This window comes from Diorhabda carinulata, chromosome X (genome assembly GCF_026250575.1).
Source record: "Diorhabda carinulata isolate Delta chromosome X, icDioCari1.1, whole genome shotgun sequence".
NCBI classification, from domain to species: domain Eukaryota; kingdom Metazoa; phylum Arthropoda; class Insecta; order Coleoptera; family Chrysomelidae; genus Diorhabda; species Diorhabda carinulata.
Window position 1 is genome coordinate 22,745,784 of NC_079472.1, and position 27,298 is coordinate 22,773,081.

Here is a 27,298-nt window from a genome sequence, read left to right on the forward strand (position 1 = left end):
ACACTCTGGTTCTCCAAGACATAAGAAGTTTCGTATCCAAATATCTGCCGGAAAAGTTCTTGCTTCAGTTGACTCACACCTATGGAGGCTCCTACACAATAGCTAGTCTTAAAATGCATGATTTATAGTGTCCTATGTACTTGGTCGACGGTACTATGTTGTTGTTCAAATCCGAATTGGTAGTTGGGTAACATGGTTATTCGCTTCAATTATTTGCATGATCCTCGTTAGTAACAATTTTTCCAGTAATTTGTTGAGGATAAGGAGAAGGTCTGTAGGAGATGACGTTATTAGGAGGTTTTCTAGGCTTAGGGGTAAGAATGATTTTCGAAACTTGCATTATAAGATTCTGGGAAATATAAATATGATTTGTTGAATTATATCTATTTGATATCTGGTTTTTGTATATGTATATATTCTTATTTTGCTGTGTAGCTATTAATTGGTAACGACAATAAATCTATTATTAAGAATAAAATAAAGCTGATGCAATATTAATCCATAAACAAAATAAAGCTTGATAACTAAGTCAAAATACACTAAAGAGAGTGAGACTTGGGTTATATTTAAGGTGGAATGAGGAAACTTCCATGTGGGATATAATATATTTTAGAAATGGCCGAAATAAAGGAAATATATTCCTCTGTACGACCGAGATTGGGTGATTTTTAGGAGAAATTGTCTTGCGCTTGGCACGTCTTATCTCTTATTCTTGCAAAATTTTCACAGATGGTTCTTGAGTACAACAAGATGACATTGCAGCGGTTATTTGCAAATGAAATTCTATCACAATATTTTACTAAAATCGGATAAACTATCCTGTCTACACGCGTTCACTTTGCTTCAGCCAATCGAAAAACAAGAGTGGGGGAAGCCATTTATTTAAGTAAATACTGCTTCTATTTAAGTGACCACACTTCTAAGGAATAATGTTTCTTGGTGAAGTACTAAACCATGGTTTCCATTATCTACATACCCGTTACTGGCTTTAGTACTTCTATCGATTGGAATTGTTTGAAATTTCATCAAATATCAACAAATATACATTATTTCTGTAAATGCTGAATTGATTCTTTCATGTATATCTATGCCATGGTCTTATATCTTTAACGTTCTAGCGCTCTAAAGAATTGATTATTACAAAAATGTTAATCTGTATAAAGAATCAACAAAGACTCATTATTTTCCAAAAAAATTAAGATTAACATTTAACTGTACATTGAAATCGCAAGTCTGTCGAGGTACTACCTTGGTTTTCGGGTTCTCATCCACATCTAATGAAACTTTGGCAGCTTGTAACTTTTTCACATCCAAGTTCTACACTTCAAAAGTTATTTATACGATTCATTTTTCGGTTGGATAGATTTACTTCAGAAAGAACAATTCCGTGGGAAGAAGATGGACAATCATGAATCACTGAAGTGTTCGGTAGGTTCATTTGGGAAACTATATTTTTCCACAGAATTGAACGTTTATTTTTATTGTTGTCCAAAAACATATGACTTTGAGCTAAGTTCTGAAATCAAGAATTCGTTGTATTTTCTCTCTACCAGAATAAACAATAAGCTGGCAAATCTTGTTCCTAAATAAGTTCTACTCCTAGTTTTCTTTAGAAAATTTGGTACCGTAATTGATTTTGGATCGATTCACACAGCAATAGCTAGAATTTCCCATGGAAATGTACTAGCTCGCTCTCGTACAGGTTCTATCGTCAGAAGGCGTATAGCTTGTCAGAAAATCCGAATTATTAACAGTGAATTAATTGTACTTATTTCTCAGTTTGTAAATCAACATCTCGGAAAGTTTCTATTCTTGTATTTCAATATTTTAAACTAGTTTTACTCTACTCTACTACAAAAGCGACGCCCTTTATATTTAATAGAACCAAATTAATAAATACTCTTTAGGCATATGAAAGTTATTATAAGGAATTTAGAAGAAAATGTAGGAGAGTATGACTGAAGTAAGATAGCGATGAGGAGAAAAATTAAATGGTTAATGGAAAAGAATGAATATTTTCAAAAGAAATTTCACAAATCTCAAATCCGCCAAATAAGTATCTCTCCGTGTTTACCACCTTTGCAGAAATAGAACCAAGCAGTTTTTCAGTATTTCTAGTTTCTTAACTGAAATATTCGAGGAATTTGTCAAATTTTTCTGATTCTTTTTAATTATTAGTTAATAAGATAACGAAGGTGAAAATTTTAAAAAGAATTTCATGGTATCTTTAAATGAAATACTTATTGAACCAATCGTGTTGAAACAATTTTATTTATACATTTAACTACAATAATAACATTATTTTTTATTCATTTAAGTTTAAGTTGGATCCAATACTCTGTAACATACTCTGTATCATGCTTTTGCTTTCGTTCTTTTCATCGTCTTTTTCACTTCTCTCGGATGAACCATTTTCCGACAAAAGTGGTTTGACTCGTTTCTTGGTTATGAAGATGTTGCACGCGAACTTCAGCTCGATTTTAAGTGCGTGCATAAAACTAATCTAAAATTAATAACAAAACATATAATATATTGCTATAAACATGTTCATGTTTCTAAATCGTCTTGATTTTAGGTCTTATCTGTTAAAATATGAATAATAAATAAAAATTTGGCGTTTCGACTACTTTCAGTCTTTATTAAAATATGATTCGACACTGATAATTTGCGTATTTATATTAAAAACAAAAAAGAAACGAAACATAAAACATTTCTCTTTACCATAGAGGGAGAGATAGATAGATAGGTAGATAGAGAGAGAGAGAGAGAGAGAGAGAGAGAGAGAGAGAGAGAGAGAGAGAAATGCTTTATAGTCAAAGAATTGTTACAATTTGTTCGTAAAAACTAAAAAAAGAACATGAAAATAACTAAATAAAGATAAATCAAATAAAATAAAATTTTAATATACAGAATAAAACCACATGGACATTTCCAGCAACTATTGAATTATTTTAATAAATATGATATTAGTATAATTCATAAAGGACATTATACATTATTCAAATATTCAAATATTTCGACTAAACTAAAATCTGAAACACCAGAAAACCTGAAAAGTAATATTATACATCAAGTGCCTTGTACTAATTGTGACGCTGCCTGTATAGGGCAGACATCTCATAATTTAGAAAATAGACTAAAAGGTCATCAATACGATAATAAAAATATAGCATTAACGAACCACTAGATATAAAACATATATTCCATTAGATTCAAAAATTTTTGGAACGGAATCTAATCTTTTAAAACAACTACAAATAATTTAATTGATGATTGTTACGTATTTGAGATGTAAAAAATAAGGAAAAATTAATTTTTCTTGTTAAAACAGATTTCTATTTTGATATTCATGATGTAGGTGATCTATTGATTAATATATATATACGCAAATTGTCTTTCTATCTTCCAAAAATTATAAAAAAACTAATTTTAAAACTGAAGAGACCTAATATCAAGACGATTTAGAAACACGAACATATATAGAAGGTCTAAATTAAAGCTATAAACATGTAGAACACCATGTATCTGTTCAAAATTTCTATAAAATATGGAACATAGTGATAATTTATAAAAGACCACAAATATTTTAGTACTATAAATAATTCTTCAACTACTAGCGCTTGAATTCGAATGTTTTTATTTAGGTGGGTATAGATAATGCAGCTGACTGATTTCATCTTTAGTTTTTAGACTATAATTGAGATGTGTGATTTATATCAGCATCAAAATTATTCCGATATTAATAAAAACTACCAAATTAGTAATTTGATTTCAAATATATAAAATTAGGTTAGTAACGTCACTTGTTGTATTTAACACGTTAACTGTCGATAAAATTTACAGCCTATATATTTCTGATATGTTGAATCGATTCGAAGTTTCAAACTGAGCGTAATTCCCTATGTATAGATGTTGTTTAGCGTACAAGCAAATTTGTACATCATTGTTTTGGAAATTGCAGCATGGCGAGAGGAAAAAAAATTGCTACATATATAATATTGTGTTAATTTGCAAAATACGTATGTCATTTTTAAGCAAATTAATAAAACTGCAGTTTTAAGGATTATGAAACTTTTTGAAAATCGCCCTAAAACTGGCCTACCAAAGTTCGTAACTAATGACAAAAAATCCGCTTAGAAAACTGTACCCCAACATGATGTTACTAAAGAAGTCTGGACGTGGGGTGGAATGAAAACCAAATGCATTTGAAAGTCAATGTTCAGAAGTTATTATCGGCATCACTGTATTTATTTTGAGAAATGGAATCTAGCAGAAAAATGTTTTTCTGTTTTTTATAACTTAACCACGTTTAGTATATCGTTCCTAATCATTATTTTTTGATTTTTTTAAACGGTATATTAGTTCATAAAAAAATTAATAAATGTAAGCACCTAAATGACGCGCCAAAACGCATTTGTTCTCACATGACTGAGTGTGACGTTATGTGACGTATAAAGTAAGTAAACAGCACTGAAAGGTAATACATATGTTTTAACATCGAAAGTTTCAATCAAAACATAACCTTCAAAGCCATCAACTTTATGACTACATTTCAATAAGGTCCAAGCAAACAAATGTGATAATGACGTTACTATAACAAAGTCTAATTAGTAATATTTACGTATCTGCTTTTAATCCACGTATTTCAGCCGAAGTAAAGAATTTATTATTAGCAAAGAACGTAGAAACCAGGAATGCATCGAGCTCAGGTAGATTGTCTGATATTGCTTCGATAAATCCTATTTCGGTCATCTTTCAATTAGAATAGTCTTTGAAATACTTACAAAAAAACAAATTGCATTAAACAACCAATTACTTCCATTCACAACAACACAATGGCGTTTGAAAGGTGACACGCGGCGACCACGTTTCAGTATTTACTTACTTTCTACGTCACAATCGCAGTAGCTAGTAGAAACATGTTTTCAGTCAAGTGTTATTATTCAAATTATCATCAATTTATCTTTTCGATTCATAATATATTAATATAAAACAACTCAACAAAAATTCATAAATAAGAAGTGATATTTAAATTTTTAAATATGTTAAATACCCAAATTACCGACCACTGCAAGAGCCCTATAGGGTTTCAACAGTATGAAGTTTTCCAAGACAAATATATTGAAAGTAGAGACACAATGATGGTCAGCTGGAGGATTATTTTTTCTTTAAATATTGTGAACAGTACAAAACCCGGTAAATGGAAAAACCAGGAATGAAACAGTGATAATGATACATTTCACAATTTCAACATAGAATTATGTGAGTTATTTGTTATTGCTATGTACAGAGTGTGCTATACAAAAAAAATATATTAACAGGTTAGTTTGGTATAAAGATGCACCCTGCTTAACGCAACCTTACGAACAAATTGTATGAAAAAAATTAAAATTTCATTGTTCATGCTGGATTTGAGTTGCTATTACATTACGAAATTATACTTACGTGCTCTTGTACAGATATTGTTCTACAATTCCATAGAAACTCTAATATTGCAAATACACAAGACATTGCTATTCCAATTCCCAATACCAAAAATATTCCACCAACATTTGCTAGGTCCAATTTTAAAGAATCTTCTTCCTCACTTGGCTAATAAATTATGAAAAACTATCAAATAGAGCTCACTATGTATTATTAATATTTCGATATGCAGATTCTTCTAAAATAAAATTATGCTACCGTAGAGCGGCTGATCACTTTTTGTGTGCCACAGTTTCATGGACCACATCTCCATGATTATTTTTAGCTCCTTGTTGTTGTATCGACCACAGTCGCAGTTGCATTGATTATAAAGCGATACCACAAGGTAAAAACATTTGAACATATGGAAAGTGACATTTTGCAGAAGAAATACTTCCAAAATACAATTTTGTGTCACCAATAAAAAAACAAGCTTTGAGTTCATATATACGATGTCGATGGGGCTACAAACCTTCGCACCGACCGATTACTGACGCACCACAAGGCAACCTCATAAAAACCCCTATATTATGAGCTTAGCATTTTTTTGGTTGAACTGCAGTTCATCAAGAAGCGACTTCAAATTAATGAGAAGGCTACCACAAAATGTTACGCGTGTATAGTCATCACTGTAACATCGAATTTATAATCATTTTCAATAATTTTAGACACCGTTAATAAAATGTTTCCCTGAGAGTAATTGTGCAAGTAAAAAAATAAATCATTAGCGGTAACATATGCAGAACAGAAATTTCTATCACAGCCGATAAAGTTTTTCATCGGGAAATCGGGACAGTATAGAGTCGAGCATTATTGTGATGAATAATCCCTTTTAATTAATCAGCTTAGGTTCTTTTTAATTTACAATTCTTTTTAAGTTTACAATTGTCCTCTATACACCTTATTCGCTAAGGTTGGTGGGAGTTCATAATGAAAAATCGTTTAAAATTTCCACACAACACCCATAAAATTTTTCGTATATCAAACTGCCATCAAACTGTACTGCCATTATAGTTGTCTCTTCAGATTATGACCAAAATATCTTCGATAAGAATATATTCTAAAAACTGCAATCGGTTTTGACAACACATTGCTGATTGTGATTCTTTGATTGCGGTTGTTTTCGATTAATTCAATATACAAACTTTTAGACGTTACCAAAAATTTATTGCAAATAGTTTATGGTAAACAATTTGAAGCTATCAAAAGTTGTTGTTGCATTATTTGAAGATGCCTCACCAATTTAAACGAGCACTAATGATTACGACATTGTCCGATTAGACTCCTAAATATTCATAAGTATTGAGAATTATTTATATAAATCATAATATATGCGGAAACATTTTTATGATGAAATAAATATTACATACTGCTGGACAAGATGGTTCTTTTTGTTTCTCTTTCCACCACTTTTTTTTCAAATCTCCTAGTTCTCCAGACTCCTGCAATTTCAGTACTGCTCGATTTATCGCGCTTCTATACGGAGAATCTGCAACAATCATCATTATCGTACGTTCTTATATTACTGTTGTTGATAAAAAAAATTTGGAGCAGCAAAAATCCAAAAGCAATGAACAAATTTTTTAACCAAATATCTAGCAATAATATTGGTATCATGCAGTGCAATTTTTTTAAGCAGAAAATAGTATCTTGTTAAAGATTGAACTAATAATGTAGGTTCAATATTCTAAATACATCTGCTAGTGAAAAATGGCGATACAACCTATAATATACACGATCTGTTTAAAGGTGTGAGAAAAGAAAAGAAAAAAGAAAAATGTCATAAAAGAAATAAATGAAAATCGATAAAGTGGAAATTTTTTATAAATAAAGTGAAAAATGGCAAATTTTAGAAATAAAAAACAATGTATTAGTGACAGTTGCTAGTTGAATTCATAAGTTGTCAATTTCTCTCTGTTCTGTACGTTCAATTCTGCCTTATTTATTACAAATTCACAACAAATTGTTTATATATGATCAAAAACATTGGATTTTTCAAGAATAATTTTGTATTAGAGGTGGATTGTAGTCGAAGTGGTAACCAGCGAGGCAGATTCTTTAGCCTGTTGAAAGATAGGAGGTAAATAATAGATTCTTTTATATCTTGACATAAAAGGGTATATATTATCTATATTTTAGCAAAGGGATGGTCATTAACGTTAGATTAATGGAGTAAAGGATATCAGTACAAATAGCGATAAATGAGAAGTACATGCGAAGTATTGGTAATGCATCCGACATCAATGTAAAAGCTTCTATGTGAAGCACTCAATTGTACGAATTCAAATGTAATATTGTATATAAGATTATCTACAGAAGTAATCATGTGAAATCCTAGATTTCATGGAGCAAAGACGGCAGAAAAATATTAGGGAAAAATATATACAGAAAAATAGATACAGAAAATAATCAAACAAAAAATAAGAGTGGCCACAGAAGATTGGATGAAAGATAAATGCATTGAAATGGAGAGTTACAAGACAAATATGACACATTCAATATGTTTAAAAAAGTCAGAGAAGTAGCTGACCTATACAAGTAGACTCCTCATACCTTAATTCGAACAACTTGATATGTGTATATCAAAGATTTGTATAATGACTCTAGATCAGAAGAACAAATGGAATTTGAAGAAGGCGAAGGACCAGAAATACTAAAGTCAGAAGTGATACATGCTATAAAGTTGGCATTAAACAAGAAAGCTGTTGGACCTGACAACATTACAGCAGTGATGTTAAAGCTTATAAATGAAAAAAACATAGGAATATTAGCCAAACTGTTCAATCATGTTTATTCAACCGATGAAATTCCAGAAGACTGGTTAAAATCCGAATCCATAACTTTGCCAAAAAACAACGTCCGAAGCACTGTAGTAACTATAGACTAATAAGTCACACTATAAAAACATTCTTAAGAATCATCCACGCTAGAATCAGAAATAAGTGCGAAGAAGATCAAGACGAAACTCAATTCGCGTTAAGAAATGGGTTGTGAACAAGAGAAGCACTTTTTGCACTGAATATATTATTACAAAAATTCCGGGATCAACGGAAATATGTGTTTGCAGTCTTTATCGATTACGAAAACGCATTCGATCGAGTACAATACGACAAGTTAATAAATCATCATCGAAAAATTATATTGGCGTCAAAGAGTGGGCGTTTGAGTCAACGGAAAATCGACAGAAGAATGCAAAATCTTATATATACAAAATATATGGTATTTAGTCGCTTGCTGTTTCATGACACACAGCTACAGGTAAACGGACAAACGATTCAAAGAGTGTCCAGCTTCAAATATCTTGTTTGCTACATTACTGAACAACTGATGACTGACGACGGATGATCAAATGTTACATATGGTCAGATCTCTTATATGGTGTCGAAGCATGGACTTTAAAAATATCTACCATTAATCTCTATATAACCACTTTGAAATGTGGTTATATCGACGCATGCTCAAAATACCGTGGACAGCTATCCAAACAAACGTTGCCAGACATTAACAGAGCAAATGCGGTTCGTGAGCTGGTGGCAGGTTTAGTATCCTCCAGTTGATTAGGGTGGGTAAAGTTGAAGGTCGAAGAGGAATTGGAAGAAAACAAGCCTCTTGGTTGAAGAATATCATAGAATGGACTGGGAAAAGAGAAGCAGGACAGTTATTTAGACTAGCTCAAGACAGAGAGAGAAAAAATGATAAAACAACAGATATCATCAGATACAGCAAAAAATGTTCTCCTCACAAAAAATAGGATGCTATTCAATATTTGTATAACCATTTAACATTTGAAAAAAGAAACTAATTATAAGATTTTCAATATCAGATTCAGATTTCTATCTACCACACAGCACTTAAAATAACTCACTCATGGGCATGGCGATTCCAAAACTTTTACTATCCAATAGTCTTCCGATTTGTTTTAAATCACATTTTGTTTCAACTTCATATTCAATTTGCGTGGATTCCATTAGGAAAGCGTATAAAGAATTTTTCGTGGTTCTCACTCTTTGTACACCTTCAGGATTGCTCTCTTCAAATACGCTTGGCTTCGTTTGTTGCATGCTCATCCACATTCTATAAAAAAGGTATTAACAAAAACATATCCCGTGCCTAGGATAGTTTAGCAACTACAATTAGAACAATCGTGACAAATATACCAGAAAATTGATTATTTCAACCGGAACGTATGATTTTTAACAATTTTTTCGATTAGATCTTGAAGAAATCATTAAAATGTGTATCAGAAGCTTTTCAACTCCACGCAAATATTACTAATTGATATTTGGGAAATTGTACGAGGTATGATAAAAGAATACAGTGAATTATTTTATTAAAAATATAGTTACATAAATATATAGTTACATAAATTTCGTCTCGTGCCTTTTCAATGTCAGTAATAGTGTGAAAACGTTTTCCTTTTATCATAACTAGAAGTCGTATGAAATTAATTCTGATGAGTACGATACCGTTGTATTTTACTCAGTTACCTTTGATATGTAGAAAAATTAGAGTTTTTGAAGAAGGATTCCGTCGCTCCGTTTGCCAAACAACCATACTTTATCTTAGTTTGTTTGGAGAGAGCTTCCGCGCCATCTATGGGTGGTTCTAAATTAGCTTTAGTCAAAAACGCGGCTAAGTTTGCGGTATAGGAACTGGTCATAATAAGTGAGAAGAACCACCACATACCTACTGCCAATCTCGACGAAATTCCCCTGAAATTTTCAATAAAGCATAATAGTTCTTCTCTTATAGTTGGAATGTATCTTACTTTGGTAAAATGTCACAACCTTGGGTCATTATAGATCCAAGAGTAAGCCAAAGACAATTTTTTACGTCCCAGATATTTTCTAATTCTTCTGGGTTTTCTTCGCACGGATGAGGGTTTTCCCAGTCACCTGGAGTCATTCTAAAAAATATATTTGTATACATATACAACTATCACCGTTGGCATGGTACAGTACAACATACGGTTTAAAGAATTTATAGGTACAATTGCATAGTTTCGGTTAATTTATGGCTGCGAGTCTTGTGATCGAGGATGGCGATGATGTAAAATAATTATCAAAGTGTCTATCCTCTAGGAGCAACGTAGCTAGACCAGAATCGAGTTACGTGTCGTTCTACGCGTCAATTTCGAGTGGACGATTGATCCGTTCAACGTTGGGATCGAAAATTTCCCTTTTGGGTTCGTGTGAGGAAGTAGGTTTTTACTAAATCGCAAGGTATATTGGAGAGAAACATTATAAAAAAAAAGAAAATTTGGAATTCCAAAAAGGAAAGCGTCGCTTAGACGGGTAACTTTTATTGTTTCATTGAGGTAGTTGTTAAGGGAAAAAGTCGAAGGATGAAAAGTGTACCTTTTATTTTTTTTTAAATGCATAGTAGGAGTGCACATTGCCGCCGGAGTTCTTTCTACTGCTGTTCACGTGGTTATACTGATGCGTCGTCCTCTGCAGGGAAGTCTATCGCCTGTGGTTGCTTTTCGACAAGCTGCTGTTCCGGAGCTCCAACTGTTGCTGGTACACGTTCGTTTCGTAGGTGGATAGTTACACCATTGTAGTCTGGTGAAGCGTATAAGTGGGTTTCAGCCGATCGATCGTTAAGGTTTTTTATTTTCCGCGAACTTTGATAATGAACGTTCAATGACTTCGTAAGGTACGTCGTAAAGCATGCGGAAAGAGGTTTTACTCTCATCGTGGTGTAGGTCAGTCAGGTGGCAAAAGTAGGGGAGCACATTGTGTGGTTGCCACACATTTACGTCTATTAGTATTTGTTTAATGGTAACAGAACAAGTTGCATTACTCGGTGGTCATTAAGTCGCCATGAGTCGATCTTATTTGACCAATTCGCAGTCTTTTAACAATCACATCTTCGAAACTAGATGAGCGATAACCGACCAAAGATGGAATGACTTACATACAAAGCTGTAATTATTTGCTCAAATGTATTTTTCAAAAATTACGAGCCAAGGACTGGAATAAGGATTCCAGGTGTTGCCTGAGTTAGATTTTAGTTGAAAAGATAACCAGAGAGGCAGATTATTTCGCGTGTTTGTCAGATAGAAGCCAAATAAAAATGCTTTGTATCTCGAACTTGAAAGAATATATGTCATGAATATTTCAAGTTTATATTTGTAAGGTTATTTAGTTGGTATTTTGATAAATTGATGGAGTAAAGGAATTTAGTACAGTTAGGGACATGTTTGAACATATTTTAAGTCCCAAATAATACTAAATATCTGTCCTGTATGTAGTAAGCAACCCAGAAGTAAAAATTCCAGAAATGTTTGTTCTATAAACCTAGAGAGGAATCACTATAATGGAAAAGGGAGTCGTTAAATGAGAGTGAAGAATCGTTAGCTACAGAAGTGCTCATCTGAAAAGTAGGATTAGGTATGCTAGGAGTAGGATATCTTATCTTACCTGGAGATAAAAAATAATACAATAGATATTATCAGATACAGCGTAGCAGTGTATATCCAAACGATAGGCGAAAAAGGATCCAAAAAACCGAACATATTCACATCACCCTTATCAGGCATCTTGTGCAAAATTCCTATACCTAAAACAGTCCAAAAATTTCCAAGTTCATTCGAAATTAGACATGAACAATTGATGTTATGAAATGAATCAATAAAAACACGATCTCATTATTTTTAAATTAAATTGGTTTTGGTACTAATGCTTCATAAGGTGTATCCACTACATCCACTAAAATCGACTGGCCGCAAAAAATTATTAACTTGAGAATTTGTAAGAAAAGTAACTATTCGCTATACAAATTGGAAACTGGAAATTGGTATATTCTGAATACCATTCTTGATGCTTATTATTGCCTTCAAGTTTTTACAATCGAACAATAGGTGGCGTTAATGAGTTATGACAACACTGTATTTGTGAACACTGACGTTTATTTTTCCAAGCCGATGGGCATTTAGAAATTGAATGAATGAGTTGTTGATGGAGAACGTTTTAAAGTAGCAAGTTTGTGCATAAATGAAAATACCCCGTGATGACTGACATTGCATGATTTTTATGAGATTGCTTAGTGCAACTTATATTATCATTCCGAGAAACATCGATGCTGTGCTAAACATGATATCGCAGAATGCACTACAATCGATTTTGTTTTCCCTTCACCTTTCGTAAACAAGACAAAGTAGTTTGGTCCTTATTCATTGTACGTAACAATGCGTGTATTTTCTTTCTTGTGCTTCCACTTACCTGAGCGAGAGTCGTTCAACTGACAACCATGGATTTTCGTACTCAATGTATATAAAACTTTATTTTGCATCAAAATTTAAAAAAAACAAGTTAATTAACAGAAATATATCTATTTACACCTGGCAACCCTAACAATACGCCGATTGAGAGCTGGTCATAAGGAATATGACCTGCTTTTGAGGGCACTCAATGAAATATATATGACAGCAACCATTTTACGTTTTCAGAGATTACAATATGGTTATTCACTTTACCAGACTACCGTATAGGATAAAAGTGGATACTTTCAGATTTTATATTTCATTTGCTTTTGATTATATTTAATAATTAATAGTAACTGAGAATAATATTTTTTTCAGAAGCAATCAATAAAGACTGATTTGAGCTGATTATTTTGTCTTGGTATTTTATACCTTTCTGCTAAAACTTTAAACGTCTTAGGTTCTTAGCTCTTTTATAGAAATACTTACCTAAAGTCATGAATGGCATACTAAAATCAACTACTTCTCTCCGTTCAGGAGTTATTGTCAAATCACAAATTGCTAAATGAGCTCTCTAGAAATAAATTTCAGTTTTTAATTAATTAAATCAATGTACAAGTACGTATGTATGTTTCAATATAATATCAGTGTTCCTACAAATTCTAAAGTTTTTGATTTAAAGACAATCATTGCATTTTTATTTCCTTAAAGGAAAGAAAGTTGCTGCTCAGAAAGAAATAAGTGTGGTGCTGCTTGCTTAACAGAGAGCACATGTCAGAATTAGTATAAAAAAGCCGTTCAAGAGATTTTTCCATCAAAATTGAACAACGTTCTGGTCGGCTACCGAAGTTGATGGTGACCAAATCAAAGTCACAATTGAAGAAGATCGTCATATAACGAAGAGGCTAGCTACATGTATCGCACACAACAATTGCAAAAACCCTTAAAATGTCCACTTCACTAATTGAAAGAAATTCATATATTTCCTCTTTGTTTTCCATTCAATGACTTGTCCGTCTAGGTAGATGGGCTTGAGGTTGAATTTTTTATACCTAGTGTAAACTTCTTTCTTGGATGGCCAGAATAAATTCAAAAAAAACTTTTCAAATTGATCTTTATTTATATTGTGTTTATATATGCCTGACGCAAGTCTCGATCAGTGTTACCAACCTAACATCTCAAAATTCCCTTTCTAGAGCGCGAAATTCGAATTAAAATATAAAAATGCTTACCCTAGTAAAGGAAATTATGTAGGTATTATTCGGGTTGACGTTCAGTCCCACCCACTTTGAACTATGTCATAGAGTGTATTCTCAAAGCATCCTTTTGCGTAGAGGACTATGTCTTCTGCATATCCTTGATGTAATATGCCGAGTTCAGTTGGCCCGTATAAGAGCTATATTACTAAGCTCCACATATGGGAATGTGACACCTCCTTGTGGAAATCCCCTCTTAGCAATAATTTAAACGATGTCTTGCCCTACTTCCATTTTTCCTGTTCTAATAGATAGCAGTTGGTGCCATCCATCTGGCGGTTGTCATATCGAGTCCTCTCTCGTCTAATGCATTTGTAGGCATACGAGTCAAGGATATTATCGAAGCGAAAATATCGTCGTTTCTGGTAGGGTTTAGTTGGCAGTCCAGTTGTGCATTATAATATAGCTATAGGAAGAGTCATCCTTGTGAAGGGAATTAACCAGAACAACTAGATATTCTTCGTGTTGCGATATCTGTATTTGAGTAAAGATATAGTAGAGAATTGGACTCGAAAAACCGGATTGAGAAGAGACTTTCCTTCCGCCATATCTGCCTCAGAAGAAGAAAAATTCAATCTGAAAATAGGGATGGTTTTAGGTATATGTGGTTTTCTTCCTTGCCAGTTCCCGAAGTATAAGGGATAAATTTCCATTTTCTATAAGACCACTGTAAATTTCTTTAATCTTATCTAATGTTTTGTGTGCCTATTTTGGGAAGTAGCTGTCTTGACCAAAGTTTTTTTGTCATTTTCAACAGTTTATTATCTACTCTGTTATTTGACTAAATTTGTAATTTTTCCGACTCTCTTAGTTTTTATGTTACATTAAAGTATAATACTCATATCAAAAATTAGACTTGTTGTAACCAGTCAGCCGAAAAAATATTTTACTTAACAATTTTGTAGATGCTTGTATCGAAATCGCAAAAACTTACCTTTTCTAAGACTTCTCTTATTAAACCGTTCCATCTTTTTTCGACTTTATCATAATTTCCATATTTATCGGTAATTTCGAACTGATAATTGAATCCTATAATTTTCGCAATTTTATCTATCAAATCCATGGAATACCCTTCATAACGATAATTTCCAGTCAAGATCTCACCTTCATATTTTGGTTCACGAAGCATCAAGTAAGGTTCACCAATTCTACAACAAATTGTCAACTTCAAACTGCACAAACAATAGTGCAATATATACTGTTATCTAATTTAATTGTTTTGATAGTAAACTTTAGTTCTATCAATAATAACACCATAAGAAAATTATTTTTTTAGACATTATATTCTTTCGTCAGTTAACGATATTAAATTTGCTTTTGGCATTTTCGAAAAGTTATTGGGAATTCTGTTAATCTACTTAATTGCGCATTCTATATTGTGAATAATAACAACATTTTGATACTGCTTAGTATATCGTAAATAAAAATTACCAAGAAAGTATTGATTTCCCTTCACGACGGGTTGTAAGTCAACTTACCACCTTTGGATGATAATAATTTTTTATTCCAGCATTAATGTAACAGTGATTTAAAAAATTTAGTGATATTGATCGGAATGTTAATATTAATATTATAATTATTAATAATATGAATATTATAAAAAAATTGATTAGTATTTTCTCGATTTTTCTTCCCAATTTGTATGAATTGCTCTGATTCCATAATTTCTCTATTTCTAACCAAGTTTTCTGTTACTCTCGATGTACTGCAGGAGATTTCTGGTATTGAATCAATCTTCATTTGCAGCTTACTTTTTATTGTTGATGATTTCCACCACATAACTTTCCTGCTTTCCTGCTTTAGCGAGCTATCAGCTATTTCATTTCCCTTTACTCCGGTGTGTCACGGAATCCATTGTAGGGTAACTTTATTTTTTTTTGTCTGTAATTTTGCTAGGCAATCCCAAACAAGTTTGAATTTTATAATATTGGAGCTCTTGGCTACCAGACGGGATGATGATCTCCTGTTTGCGATGGTTCTTCTCTAGATTGAGCTGGACATATTTTTCAATTGAATAGATGTCTGTACGAAGAATGTTTGATGTGTTCCCGATTCAGAGTGTTTGGTTCTGGGCCTGTATACCCCAGTTCTGTCTGCTGCTTCAGCTCCGTTCGTATGCCATTTAATGGCTTTTTTGTTCATTTCTTGTATGGTGTTTTGATCCCACTTACTTCTACAGCTTAAAATTGAGGAAAATTTTTTCTCGATGCATTATCCTGAGGCATTATTTAGGGACGCGTCTTTCTTCGGTGATTACGTCTCTGAACATTCTAAGTGATGTTTATTCTGCCACGCTTCCCAGTATTATATGAAGGAGTGGGAGATTCAGAATCACTTCTAGTGCAACTGTTGGATATGATTTTATGCCCCCGGTTGAACATATGGAAACAAGTTTAGCTTCGAGAGATTGTTCCTCGTGGTATTCAGATGATGAATCTGGTTTGGAAATACTTCTTTCATTAACTAAATTCGTCCAACATTACCATTTGGCTGATTACGCCAACAAAATCCACAATTCGCCTATAAATATGATAGGACAAGAGAATTGAGTTCAAAATCAGTATTTGAACGAATTAGAACCTAAGTTATGAGCAGTGAACATAAAGTAATAAGAATTTTAATAATGTGATTCCTGTGTGTATTGTAAATAAATTTGAAGTGAAGAAATATATCGTTCGTTTAAAGATATTTTATCTATCGGGGTAAAAATATGATATTTGAAGTATAAAATACAAAATAACAAACAAATATACATACGTAGTTTGTTGGATTTGGAAAATCAAAACGTATTTCAAAAAGTCCTTTACTGCGTCTATCTGTCTGGTCACGATAGACTCAAAAACTACTAACTTATAGATTTTTATACGATTTCCGCAGTTAGAGAAATTTATGACAAAAGTGAAATTTTTTTCTAAATTAGTTGGATAATTATATTGGAAATATTCAAGATGCTTTGGAAATTTGATTGAAAATTCTTTTAACATTTTGCAAAACAATGTATGCTGGCTTTTATAGGTTTAAGCTTTATATCTTAAGCTCATTATACTCATTCTAAACTTATAAAACAATTTATACGGGTACATTGTAAAGGCCCGGATACACCTATCATTCATCCGATTCGACTACGATCATACAGAATGACGAGTATCTGAAATGAAAATGATACTATAGTTTGAGCGGCGAAGTTCACACCTTTGAGACACGTATCCGATCCCACTCCTACACGACTATGATCATATGATCGTGCAGTCTATTCTTTTAATGGCTGTAGGTTGAAATCTGTAATAATATTTTTGAGATTTTGCAGTGTTTGTTTTTTACTTAATTGGCAATAATGTCGGGTATAAAACCGGTAGAGAAAAAGTTGCGAAGGCATTAAATGTCAAAGGTACACTACAGATTAAAATATTATCCTTGCTAATTATATAGAAAGTAAAGGCATAAACACAATTAAGTAAAAAGGTGATAAATAATTTTATTTAATGGGAAGTACACTGTATATATGTAATACATCATGACGATAATAAGAATATATCCAAAATCTGTGCTTTCCTCTGTTATCCATGAAATATCTCTGGTCTTCTTCTAAGCAAAGCACCACCATGACTAAATCGTAGTTGCTGAAATTTTTGAACATTTGGTGCACAGAACCTTTCGCAATTCTAATTGAATCGAGACGGGCGAGAGTGGTGAATGTATCGAGCTGGAGGTGGAAATCGGAAAGCGTATAGGAGGTGTGTGCTGAACTTTTCCGATTTCGCATCGATCCGTTCCTTGGAGTAATAACGGACCGGAGTCGAGTCGGATCTGAGTGGTGTATGTATGTCCCTACCTTTAATCGTTAATATTGCAAAAAGTAGTACAAATATTGATCTCCATTTGCTCTATTAACAATACCGTGTTTCTAGCTTATTAGTCTAAGAGCTAGTGGGCGGCAGATCAAACATCTTTTAGGAAAGTCTAAAATTTCATGAAATAAAAATATACTTTATGGATATGTTAAAATATACTATTATAGCTCTAAAATCTAGAATAGAAACGGCAGACCATTATCGCGGTTCTAGAGGGGTGGCAAACATTTTAAAAAATTCAAAATTCAAACATATTTTAGGCCTTTCTAAAATATGTTTGGTCTGCCACCCACTGGCTATTCGATTATATTACAAACATCTTACCTTGAAGATACAATAACTGTAATTTTTTGAAGATTTGAAATAGCTGCGTCGACGGTTTGGTTGTCACTTCTTGCTAAGGTGAGAGATTCGTTATTGGCGAACCATGTAGCTATAACCGTATCGTCTAGGATATCAACAACGTGGATATTAAAATCGATTCGTTCCCCTTTATCGTTAAATTTTATAGGTCCTGTCAGTGTAAGCGATGGAGTATTCTAAAATATGATTGAAAATACTGTTTCCACTTCTTTTGAGACATAGTGGAGTGGCGATATGTGTCACGAAAATGAGAGAATGTAAGTAAAGGTTGCAATCTCACTTATAGGATATCGTATAACGAATATGGCAATGAGCACTGTTATAATTAAAAATATTTTCTATTCTATACTTATTTTTTGACTTTGGGTAAGTTTTTAATCTCGAATTTCAAAGAATGATGAATTCGCAATATACGAATGGAGCTACTCTGTGTATTTAAAACGCCACAATACTATAGTAGCAACAGATAGCAACATTGCACTTTTTAATGCTACCATCATTAAATAGCATGATTAACGTGACCATTGTCTGTCGACGCGACGATAGTTGATAGTGGCGAAGACCTCATCGCTTGCGCTTTGTTTACTAATCGTTTGACAGTTTTCTCGTTCGTCCACTTCTCGATATTTGTTTTGTTGTTGTTTGTGTACCCTGTAAATAACTTGAGCGTCTTTTGTTTTGGAACCATAAGTTAAAATGCCGAAACGCAAGTGTACGTTCAATGTTAACTTACAAGCAAAATATCCGTTTATCAAGCAAACAAATACTCCCTCAGATGTCAGATGTGAAAAGTGTCGTACAGAATTTACCGTTTCCCACAGTAGTGCCAGTGATATTGAACAGTATTTGAAGTCTGAAAAACATAAAAATGCTGATCGCGCCGCTGCTTCGAGTTTTTCGATATTAACCTTTTTCAAGAAATCGGACACACCAACTTTAAAGGGTCTGGATATCGCTGCGTCAGAAGGTGTCTAGGCTTATACCACGAAACACGAAAACCACAGTTTTCGATCAAATGCTGGTTCTTCGAGACAATGACAACTTAATTTCGAAGGCGAGGCTAGGAGAGGAACTAACAATGTGTTAACGAAATTACAATCATCTCTGGTAAAACCATTGATAGGTATTGGAGTGGAGCCCATGGAATTCACAAAGCAATAAAATCAGCTGCAGACAGGCTACCCTTAGATTACGAAAGCATCATTAAGATATATTAATTTTTTTATATTTACACTTCGAGTTGAAGCTCTAAAGGAGTTTTGCGCCGAAACTGAAACGGAACATCAACAAATGCTCGGTTATAGCAAAACCAGATAGTTTTCTCTCTTATGCCTGCCTTGGAAAGGGTTTTCAAAATGTATCATCCAACATTCAGTCGGCAAGTTTTCATCAAGCTGTATTGAAACTGGAAGGTCTGATGGTATCAGCAATTGAAGCTGCAAAAGAAATCAATCAATTAAAAGACAATTTGACAGACCAATCAGTTTCTTCCATTTATGGTCCGTCTATTAATAACGAAATCTAAAGATAATGTTACTGACATAGGAGAAGAATTTGTGAAAAGAGCGGCTATAGAATTTTATGAAATATCTGGAGCAGTGGAGATGCTTTTTTACCAAAGAAATGGAGATATTTTGATGAGCAGTTTTAAAAAAGGTCTGGATGTATTAATTGAAAAGGAATATATTGACTGTAATAAAGATGCAGAAGTTTTTGACGATTTTTTTTTTAATTTGTAACCACATTACATCGCAGAAAGTAACTGAATGAAATAATCTAAATGTTTCCACGGAAACTCGTTGGGTGGAAGTATTCAAACACTTTAAAGCCAACAATCTTCAGCATTAAAACTTTTCTATTTTAATTGAATACATTTTATGTTCACCTGCTACAAATGCTCCAGTAGAAAGAGTATTTTCTAAAATAAACATCTGGCCATCTGAGAAAACCCAGTTACAAATTTCAGATCTAAAGGCAATGTTGATAAGTAAGGTTAATATAAAAAAAAATATGCCAAGCGTTTTATTCTTACTTAAAATCGTCACCAGCTATATTAAAGCAAATTTGTTCCTCTGATAAATATACGTTTCGGATATATATATTTTTTAATTTGTAACTTTTAAGTTAACTGACATTTTCTAAATAAATAACTTTAAAAAAGTGTTTTTTTCATTGGCTACCTGTCAATTAACTTGAATAAACCAATGTTCCGAGTCAAAAAATAAATGGTCACTTTAAGTATGATCTAACTTGTATTGACCGTTATGGCATTTGAATCACCACTTCACTTAATGTGTATTGAGAAACGGATTCTTTGATTATAATAAAAAATTAATTTCTTAGACCTTTTGGCCTCTTCTGTTTCAAATTTTTTTTTTAAATAATTTTTGAAACAAATATAAAATTTGACGTTACGCCTAATTTTGAGTCTTTATCAAAATATGATATTGACACTGACAATTTGCGTATTTATATTAATCAATAGATCACATACATCATGAACATCAAAATAAGAATAAAATCAAAATAGAACTTGGTTCTAATAAGAAAAATCAAGTTTTCCTTGGTCCTTACATCTGAAATATGTATCAGTAATCAATTAAATTATTTGTAGCTTTATTAGTATTTAAAAAATGGAGCTATAAATACGCAAATTGTCAGTGTCCATATCATATTTTGATAAAGACTTACATTTAGTCAAATCGTCGAATTTACATCTATCTTTTAAAAATTAAAAAAAAATAATACCGAAGAGACCTAAAATCAAGAACATTTAGAAACGTGAAAAATTAATATGATCACAGTTTAAATAAAAATAGAGAAACCATTGTTTACTTACAATTAGAATGTATTGTCTAAGGGTAAATCCATAGTCGGATGTATCATTACCATTACATGAAATTGGTTTGTTATTAATGTTAAATTTGACTGATATTGCATTTATACTGTCAGTTACTAGAAGTATAGCATCATGAAAAAGTACGGTTTCAGTCTAAAATAAAGAAAATATCGAGTTGCACTATTAAAATTTTATGTAGGTTAATTTTGACTAAAACGATGGCAAAATATGAAGGCTGTTTTCACTTCTATTTATTTCGTATTTTACTTTGTCAAAACAACGTCTTTTTTTATAAACGTCTTCTTTTCTGATTCTCAATAACTCTCAATAAATAGTGTTTCAACAATCCTTAATTGGCACAACTGTTTGGATCGGAGGTAAATTAAGAGAAGACAACATATATGCTTATGGGAATACTTCTAAAGAGGAACTAGGTACAAACAATATAAATTCCAGAGGGTTCTCATGTCTATATACATATCTAGGTACAGTAATGATAGAAAATGGAGTAGAAGATTAAAACCAGAAAGCTAGAATAGCCAGAGAAACACCAAAGTTTGGAAATACGCAAACACTGGTAAAATAAGTTGGAAACAACCATAATAAAATTGTAGAGAACGGCAAAATGTTTGGACCGTACATAAATTGAAAGAATTCAACAAATATGCTAATCTGAATGCTCCGAAAGAAGAACAAGGTACAAATAATATGAGAAAATGGAGTAGCATATTAAAAACTAGCCAAAGCTAAAGAAACATCAAAATTTGGAAACACGCAGGAACTGGTAGAATGAGTTGAAACCAACCAAATAAAATTGTAGAAAGCTGCAAAATGTTGTTTTGACCGGACATCAATTAAAAGAAGACAACATATATACTAATCGAATTCTCTGGAAGAACAAGGTACAAATAATATATGTTCCAGAGGGTTCTCATGTCTGTAAATCTAGGAATAGTAATGGAATAGGATATTTAAACCAGAAAATTAAAATGGCCAAAGGAACACCATATTTTGAAAGCACGAAAGTATTAGTAAAATCAAAGTATGTTGAAAAATAAAATAAGAATATGTAAATCGGTAAAACGCGATACATAGATATCAAAGAAAACAGATCGTAACAAATTAAACAGATGATACTCAGAGGAATGAAAAGCTCAGATGAACTCTAGAGATGAAGAATTGGAGGAATTTCATGAAAATATGGAGGAAGTCCCTTTTTAATAGAGAAAATAGTAGAAAAGAGATAAAAGGTACATGGGGCTGCATAAAGACAATAATAGTGCAACAGAAAGAAACAGGAAAAAATGAAGTAACATATTGTAGGCAGTGTGAAACAAAGGACAAGAAATTTTGCAATGTAAAATAGCTTACTGTTGAATATAGAGCTCGAGAAATATTTATAAATTTCTGTCAGATGTCTATTCGTGCCTTATGCATATGCCTACATATAGGAAATAGAAACTACTTCCGAATTCGATAAACTAAACAAAATAGTGGGTTAATATAATTTTCCAGCTTTAATACTACCTTCTAAGTGTCATTGAAGAGCTCAATATAAAAATGCTCGAGAATGGAAAACAATAATAATAGGAAGAATCATACTATCTAAACATATTTGTTACTTCTCGGCAAACATCTATATACTTTTGAAACACTTTGTACAGTTACAAGATAATAGCTTTTGGAAACCACTACTACTTTGGTAGTAACCACCAATGTTCAATACACAGAAAATGATTATCATATTTGAAGGTGCTCTACATAATGGTGGTTGAAAATTGGTTGCGTATTTTTCATCGTAAAACAATTGTGGAAGATCATTCACTACCTTTATAGACAAATAATCCAATGGAACCCTTTTATTGTGATTCTCAAATTCTGTGAGTTCCCATCTATGAATGGTATTTCGAAAATCGTCACTTTTAGGGTCATGGAGCCGTATGGTAGTGATATTGGCTGTGGTATTTAAAGACGCAAAATCTAAAGTATGAGCATCCTAAAATAAAAGAAATAATCAAAATAAAATATTAGCGTCGTTTATTGTAAAATGTTTTAGGTAAAATTTTATTCACACGCAGTCGTTTAATTTTCTAATTAAATGAAATTTGTTTATTCGTTTTCATTCTCCACTAGAGAAATTTTGAAGTTTGATTTGAAAGTTCCTCATCATTCTGTGTTATTTAAAAATTAAATTGAATCATTCATGCAATAGTATTCAATATTTCACCAATTTATGGATTGTCGTCAAAAGTGAGAAAGTTTTATCGGCGCGAACTATCAATGTTTTAACAAATAAAAAATTCCAGTTTAAGTGTTTCATAATCTTAAGCCTTTGAGTACTTACCAACGATGTTAAAAAGTATCTGTTGTGTAAATTCAGCATTCCTAAGTTTTTGGCTTGATTTAATACCGGTAATATTTTTGTTGTTTGACAGTCTAAAATAATATTGTCTTCAGTTGTGTTTTTAATCTTTTTAAGCAGAGGCCTAAAGAACATTCATATTAAAAATTGCTAGAAGCATAAGTTGTCGTTAGTCCATATTTTTTTAAATTCACAATGTACCTGTAATCCGGATCGGAGCCAAGCTGCATCACAAGGATGTTATTTCTCTTCGAAGCAGGACTAAGTTCTTGCAATTTCAATATTTCTTGCATGCGTATTAAGCCTTCTTCGGTTTCATATATAATTATAAAACTATTCCATTGGAGACTTTTCACAATTTCGGCAAGACCTATTTAAACAAAACATATCAGGTGATAAATATTTACAACACTAGTGATCCTTGTATAATGGTTGTCGTTTTAAATTAGCTTATACGGACATTTTTTCGATATATTTTTCATTCCATGATCTTATGGTTCCATACTCATTGTGACTTTCTGCCATTCCGACTTAACCGGATTTAAAATAAAATGACATCAATGGACTTAAAATGAATATTGAATATGAGGTACAGCTGAAATAGGTGGATAAATCCTAATACTTATGAAGTTAGATAAGGCTAAATCAACAATTGTCAAAATTGAAATAGATATGCTTTAGAGACCTAAAATTACTTTCTTTATGATGCTGTACTGGATTGGAATGAGTACAGTTTTAGAGAAATCGATGATTAGGCTGTAACATGCCATTCGTCCTGTTAAGTTTTTCTTCAAATATTTTAATATTCCTTAGTTTACTTATTATGACACTTCTGATTTATTTATTCTAAGGTTCAAGTTTTTGAAGAAATTTGTTATAAACCTTCAACTCCAGACGAAAAATTCAATGAAACCTCAGTGCCTTTCCTAAAAAGTCCTCTATCTACATTCTACAATTAGAGTAATAAATCAAGAAAAAATTTAATAAAATTTTTGGTGATATTATCCTTTATATTCGCTAGTAACTTTTTGTAATATCTTTTGAACCTTTTGTGTAGATTGCTCCCAAAATTCCAATTATCGTACAAAAACTTACAAGTGAATATGAAGTTTAATATCACAAAAACTAGCTGCATAATGAAACATACAAAGAAGTGCATTGTTCACATTACCTAAGAGAAGATCTACGAAAACAGACGAAAATAATCTCAGTTGAGGAATCGGAGGAAATGGTTTAGACAATAATTAAAACAGTTGGCAGGTACTAACATAAACGTCCACTAGTACATGAAAATCGGAAAGTGTTTATGGTACAAATTAGATTTGGTAACAATGAGTTATTGGACTGGTATTGGTTATTAAGAAGTAAAATTGATTTAATATTGGAACTATTATTGGAACTCTGTGAAATATATTTTATTACCTTTTGCATAAGCTTCGGCTTCAGGAAAAAAACTGACTAAAGCTCCAGATTCTGCATCTCCATATTTTTTTGTTGGGTGTGGGTTTCTCCAAGAAGTCGTTATGAATGGTACTTCAAAATTTGTACAAGTTGACTCTAATATTGGGATGGTATTTATAGCGTCTGAGTATACGGCTATAACACCCTCATTTCCTTCCAACATATTACATACTGGAAAAATTATATTAGAGCGGTATTAGAAGTACTGTACATACTTTTAGACTAGGAATTAAGGCTTACTAGATATATGATAAATGCTAAGATCTAGTATAAGCTAAACATAAAACTTGTCCATGATATTCGTAGTATTCTTCTCAATATCCACATTTCAAAGGCTTCCAGTTTTTTCATTAATGCTTTGTTTATGGTTATCCATTCCGTACAGAAGGATCGAGTATATCTCACATTTTAACATTTTCTTTTTCAATTCCAATTCTTACTATTACCTCTTCAGTGCTGTCATTTCTCGAATTAATCCCAGTCCCTAGATATTTGTATTTCTGTACTTTTTCAATGTGCTTATTTCCAATTTCGTCGATAATCTCATTATTTCAATACTTTATGCATACATACATTCACTTTTTGTAAGATGTAATCCATTCAAATGTACAGTTCGCCACATTTGAAGGTAACCAACGTGTGGAATATATCTTCAGCTCTCCGTTTTTGAAAGAACGCTCATCAAAAGACAAACATTTTTGAGGTGCAATAAAAATTAATATTGTAGATTGAAGGGTTGATTATCGAATAACTTGCAACAAAATATGATCAAAACAAATGTTGTGGGTCGAGGAACATTATCATAGAGCACATCGCGCAGTAATCAACGCAATGCTTTTAGTATTCCAGAAGTCACTGATTGAACATTGCAGGCGAAGGGAAGCTTCCATTTCGAAAACGACCAATCACGTTCATTTTAAAGAAAAATACACCGTGAAACTTACTGTCTATGGATGTAGACAACGATTTTTCGAATTTTTTTGCCCTTATTCAGGGCTAGGTATTGAATTAGACCTTTCAAATTGATCTGGCTTTAGAAATACCGAAATAAAATCCTTATTCTAACACTTTCTGTATCTGCTAACTGATTGAGTCACAGTAGTTTAACATACTTTCCAATTATAGTGAGAGTTCCAGTAAAAATTTCTAGTTATTTCAATGAAATATACTAGATATGATAAAAGAAAATGTCGGAAATCAATGTTATAGCAGTAATTACAAACGGTGCACATAGATCTTGAACAACACAATTCATTAAATTTTATTTCATGCTAAAAAGAGTACAAAATAGCCTCATGATTTGTTTAAATACATCTATGGTGATACTATATTTACTTTGAAGACTTATCTCGCTATAAAAAGGTCTGTTAATCAAAATCGAACATCGATGTCATGTTATTGGTTTATTTCAAAACGAAGGCAAGACAATATGCGAGGAAACAGACCTAAACCACATCTCACCACGGTTCAGATAAAAACCTTTCCGAAAGAAACCTTTTTGCACTGCTTTCAGTCATAAGCTCAACGTTGACATAAATGCCAAGCTAGGATAGTACGCGTTTAATTAAAATTTTATTTTACCTTTTGACTTTGTTTTTAATAAAATAGCTCACACTATTTTTTTTTCATTACACCTTGTAAGTTTGACAAGCGATGTTTCACTACACTTGTTGTATATCTATAGTAGGTACTCACAAGTTTGGCTTGCTTCAAAATTATCCGTTCCAGAAACTGACATAATTCTACTCGAGAAAGGAACTATGTGTTCAAACATGTTTTTCTTATAAATTGTACTATTCAATGGAATATTGATTTGAGAAGTTAAATCTTGTAAAAGTACACCTAAAACAGTAGTAAACAATTTAACTTAAATATTCAATTCTATGTCCATTATAAAGTTGTTTGGGTTATAATCAAAAGAAAGTTTTAAGAAGTTTGAGAACCTCAGCTATTCATTTTGAAAATATGCATATTTTCAAAGTTGTTTAATCTATTTTACGAAAACAAAACAAAGAAATTATTTATTCCAGAATAATTACGAACGAAGAAAGTATTTTTAAACTAAATTTTTTTTCTTAAATATGTGCTATTATCTGACTGGTCAAAATTATGCTAAAAGAATAAGAAAAACCTATCCTGTCCAGAATTTCAATTTTTTTTGTCTCATTACTTCCAAAGCAGTTACTCTTAGGACTCAATGTTAGAGAAGAAATTGAGTCTTACATATACCAAAACGGTGAATAAGGCTGAAAGACAGCTTTGATTTAACATACGTGGCACATCCCCTTAAAATCGTAATCTGTTCATCACAGCAAAAGACGACATTCTTTGTGTGATTCTAATTTACTGTAAAAATCAGTCATCGATTCTTATAGTCAACTTATATTCGACTTATTGATTTTGACATCGCACATAATCGATCATATCTTCTTTGAATGATTTAATAATACCAAACGTGAAAAGAATATACGGAAGTACGAGGTGAACTAAAATGTGGAA

General features: G+C 32.2%; 1 protein-coding gene across 1 annotated transcript in view; it reads right to left on the reverse strand.

Annotated features, from left to right (window-relative positions):
* Window positions 1-2,240: 2,240 nt before the first annotated feature.
* Window positions 2,241-27,298, reverse strand: part of LOC130902035 (glutamate receptor ionotropic, kainate 2-like) — a 28,100-nt gene continuing 3,042 nt past the window's right edge. Inside the window, exons 2-17 of the mRNA XM_057813834.1 lie at window positions 26,495-26,641; window positions 24,761-24,970; window positions 23,540-23,708; window positions 23,321-23,462; window positions 22,805-22,972; window positions 20,977-21,129; window positions 18,099-18,313; window positions 14,858-15,071; window positions 13,157-13,241; window positions 11,886-12,024; window positions 10,232-10,369; window positions 9,951-10,175; window positions 9,329-9,537; window positions 6,834-6,952; window positions 5,446-5,592; window positions 2,241-2,503 (exon numbers count right to left, since the gene is read on the reverse strand). Of these exons, the coding sequence (XP_057669817.1) occupies window positions 2,306-2,503; window positions 5,446-5,592; window positions 6,834-6,952; window positions 9,329-9,537; window positions 9,951-10,175; window positions 10,232-10,369; window positions 11,886-12,024; window positions 13,157-13,241; window positions 14,858-15,071; window positions 18,099-18,313; window positions 20,977-21,129; window positions 22,805-22,972; window positions 23,321-23,462; window positions 23,540-23,708; window positions 24,761-24,970; window positions 26,495-26,641 (2,678 nt within the window). The 3' untranslated portion in view covers window positions 2,241-2,305. The remainder of the gene's footprint in view (window positions 2,504-5,445; window positions 5,593-6,833; window positions 6,953-9,328; window positions 9,538-9,950; window positions 10,176-10,231; window positions 10,370-11,885; window positions 12,025-13,156; window positions 13,242-14,857; window positions 15,072-18,098; window positions 18,314-20,976; window positions 21,130-22,804; window positions 22,973-23,320; window positions 23,463-23,539; window positions 23,709-24,760; window positions 24,971-26,494; window positions 26,642-27,298) is intronic.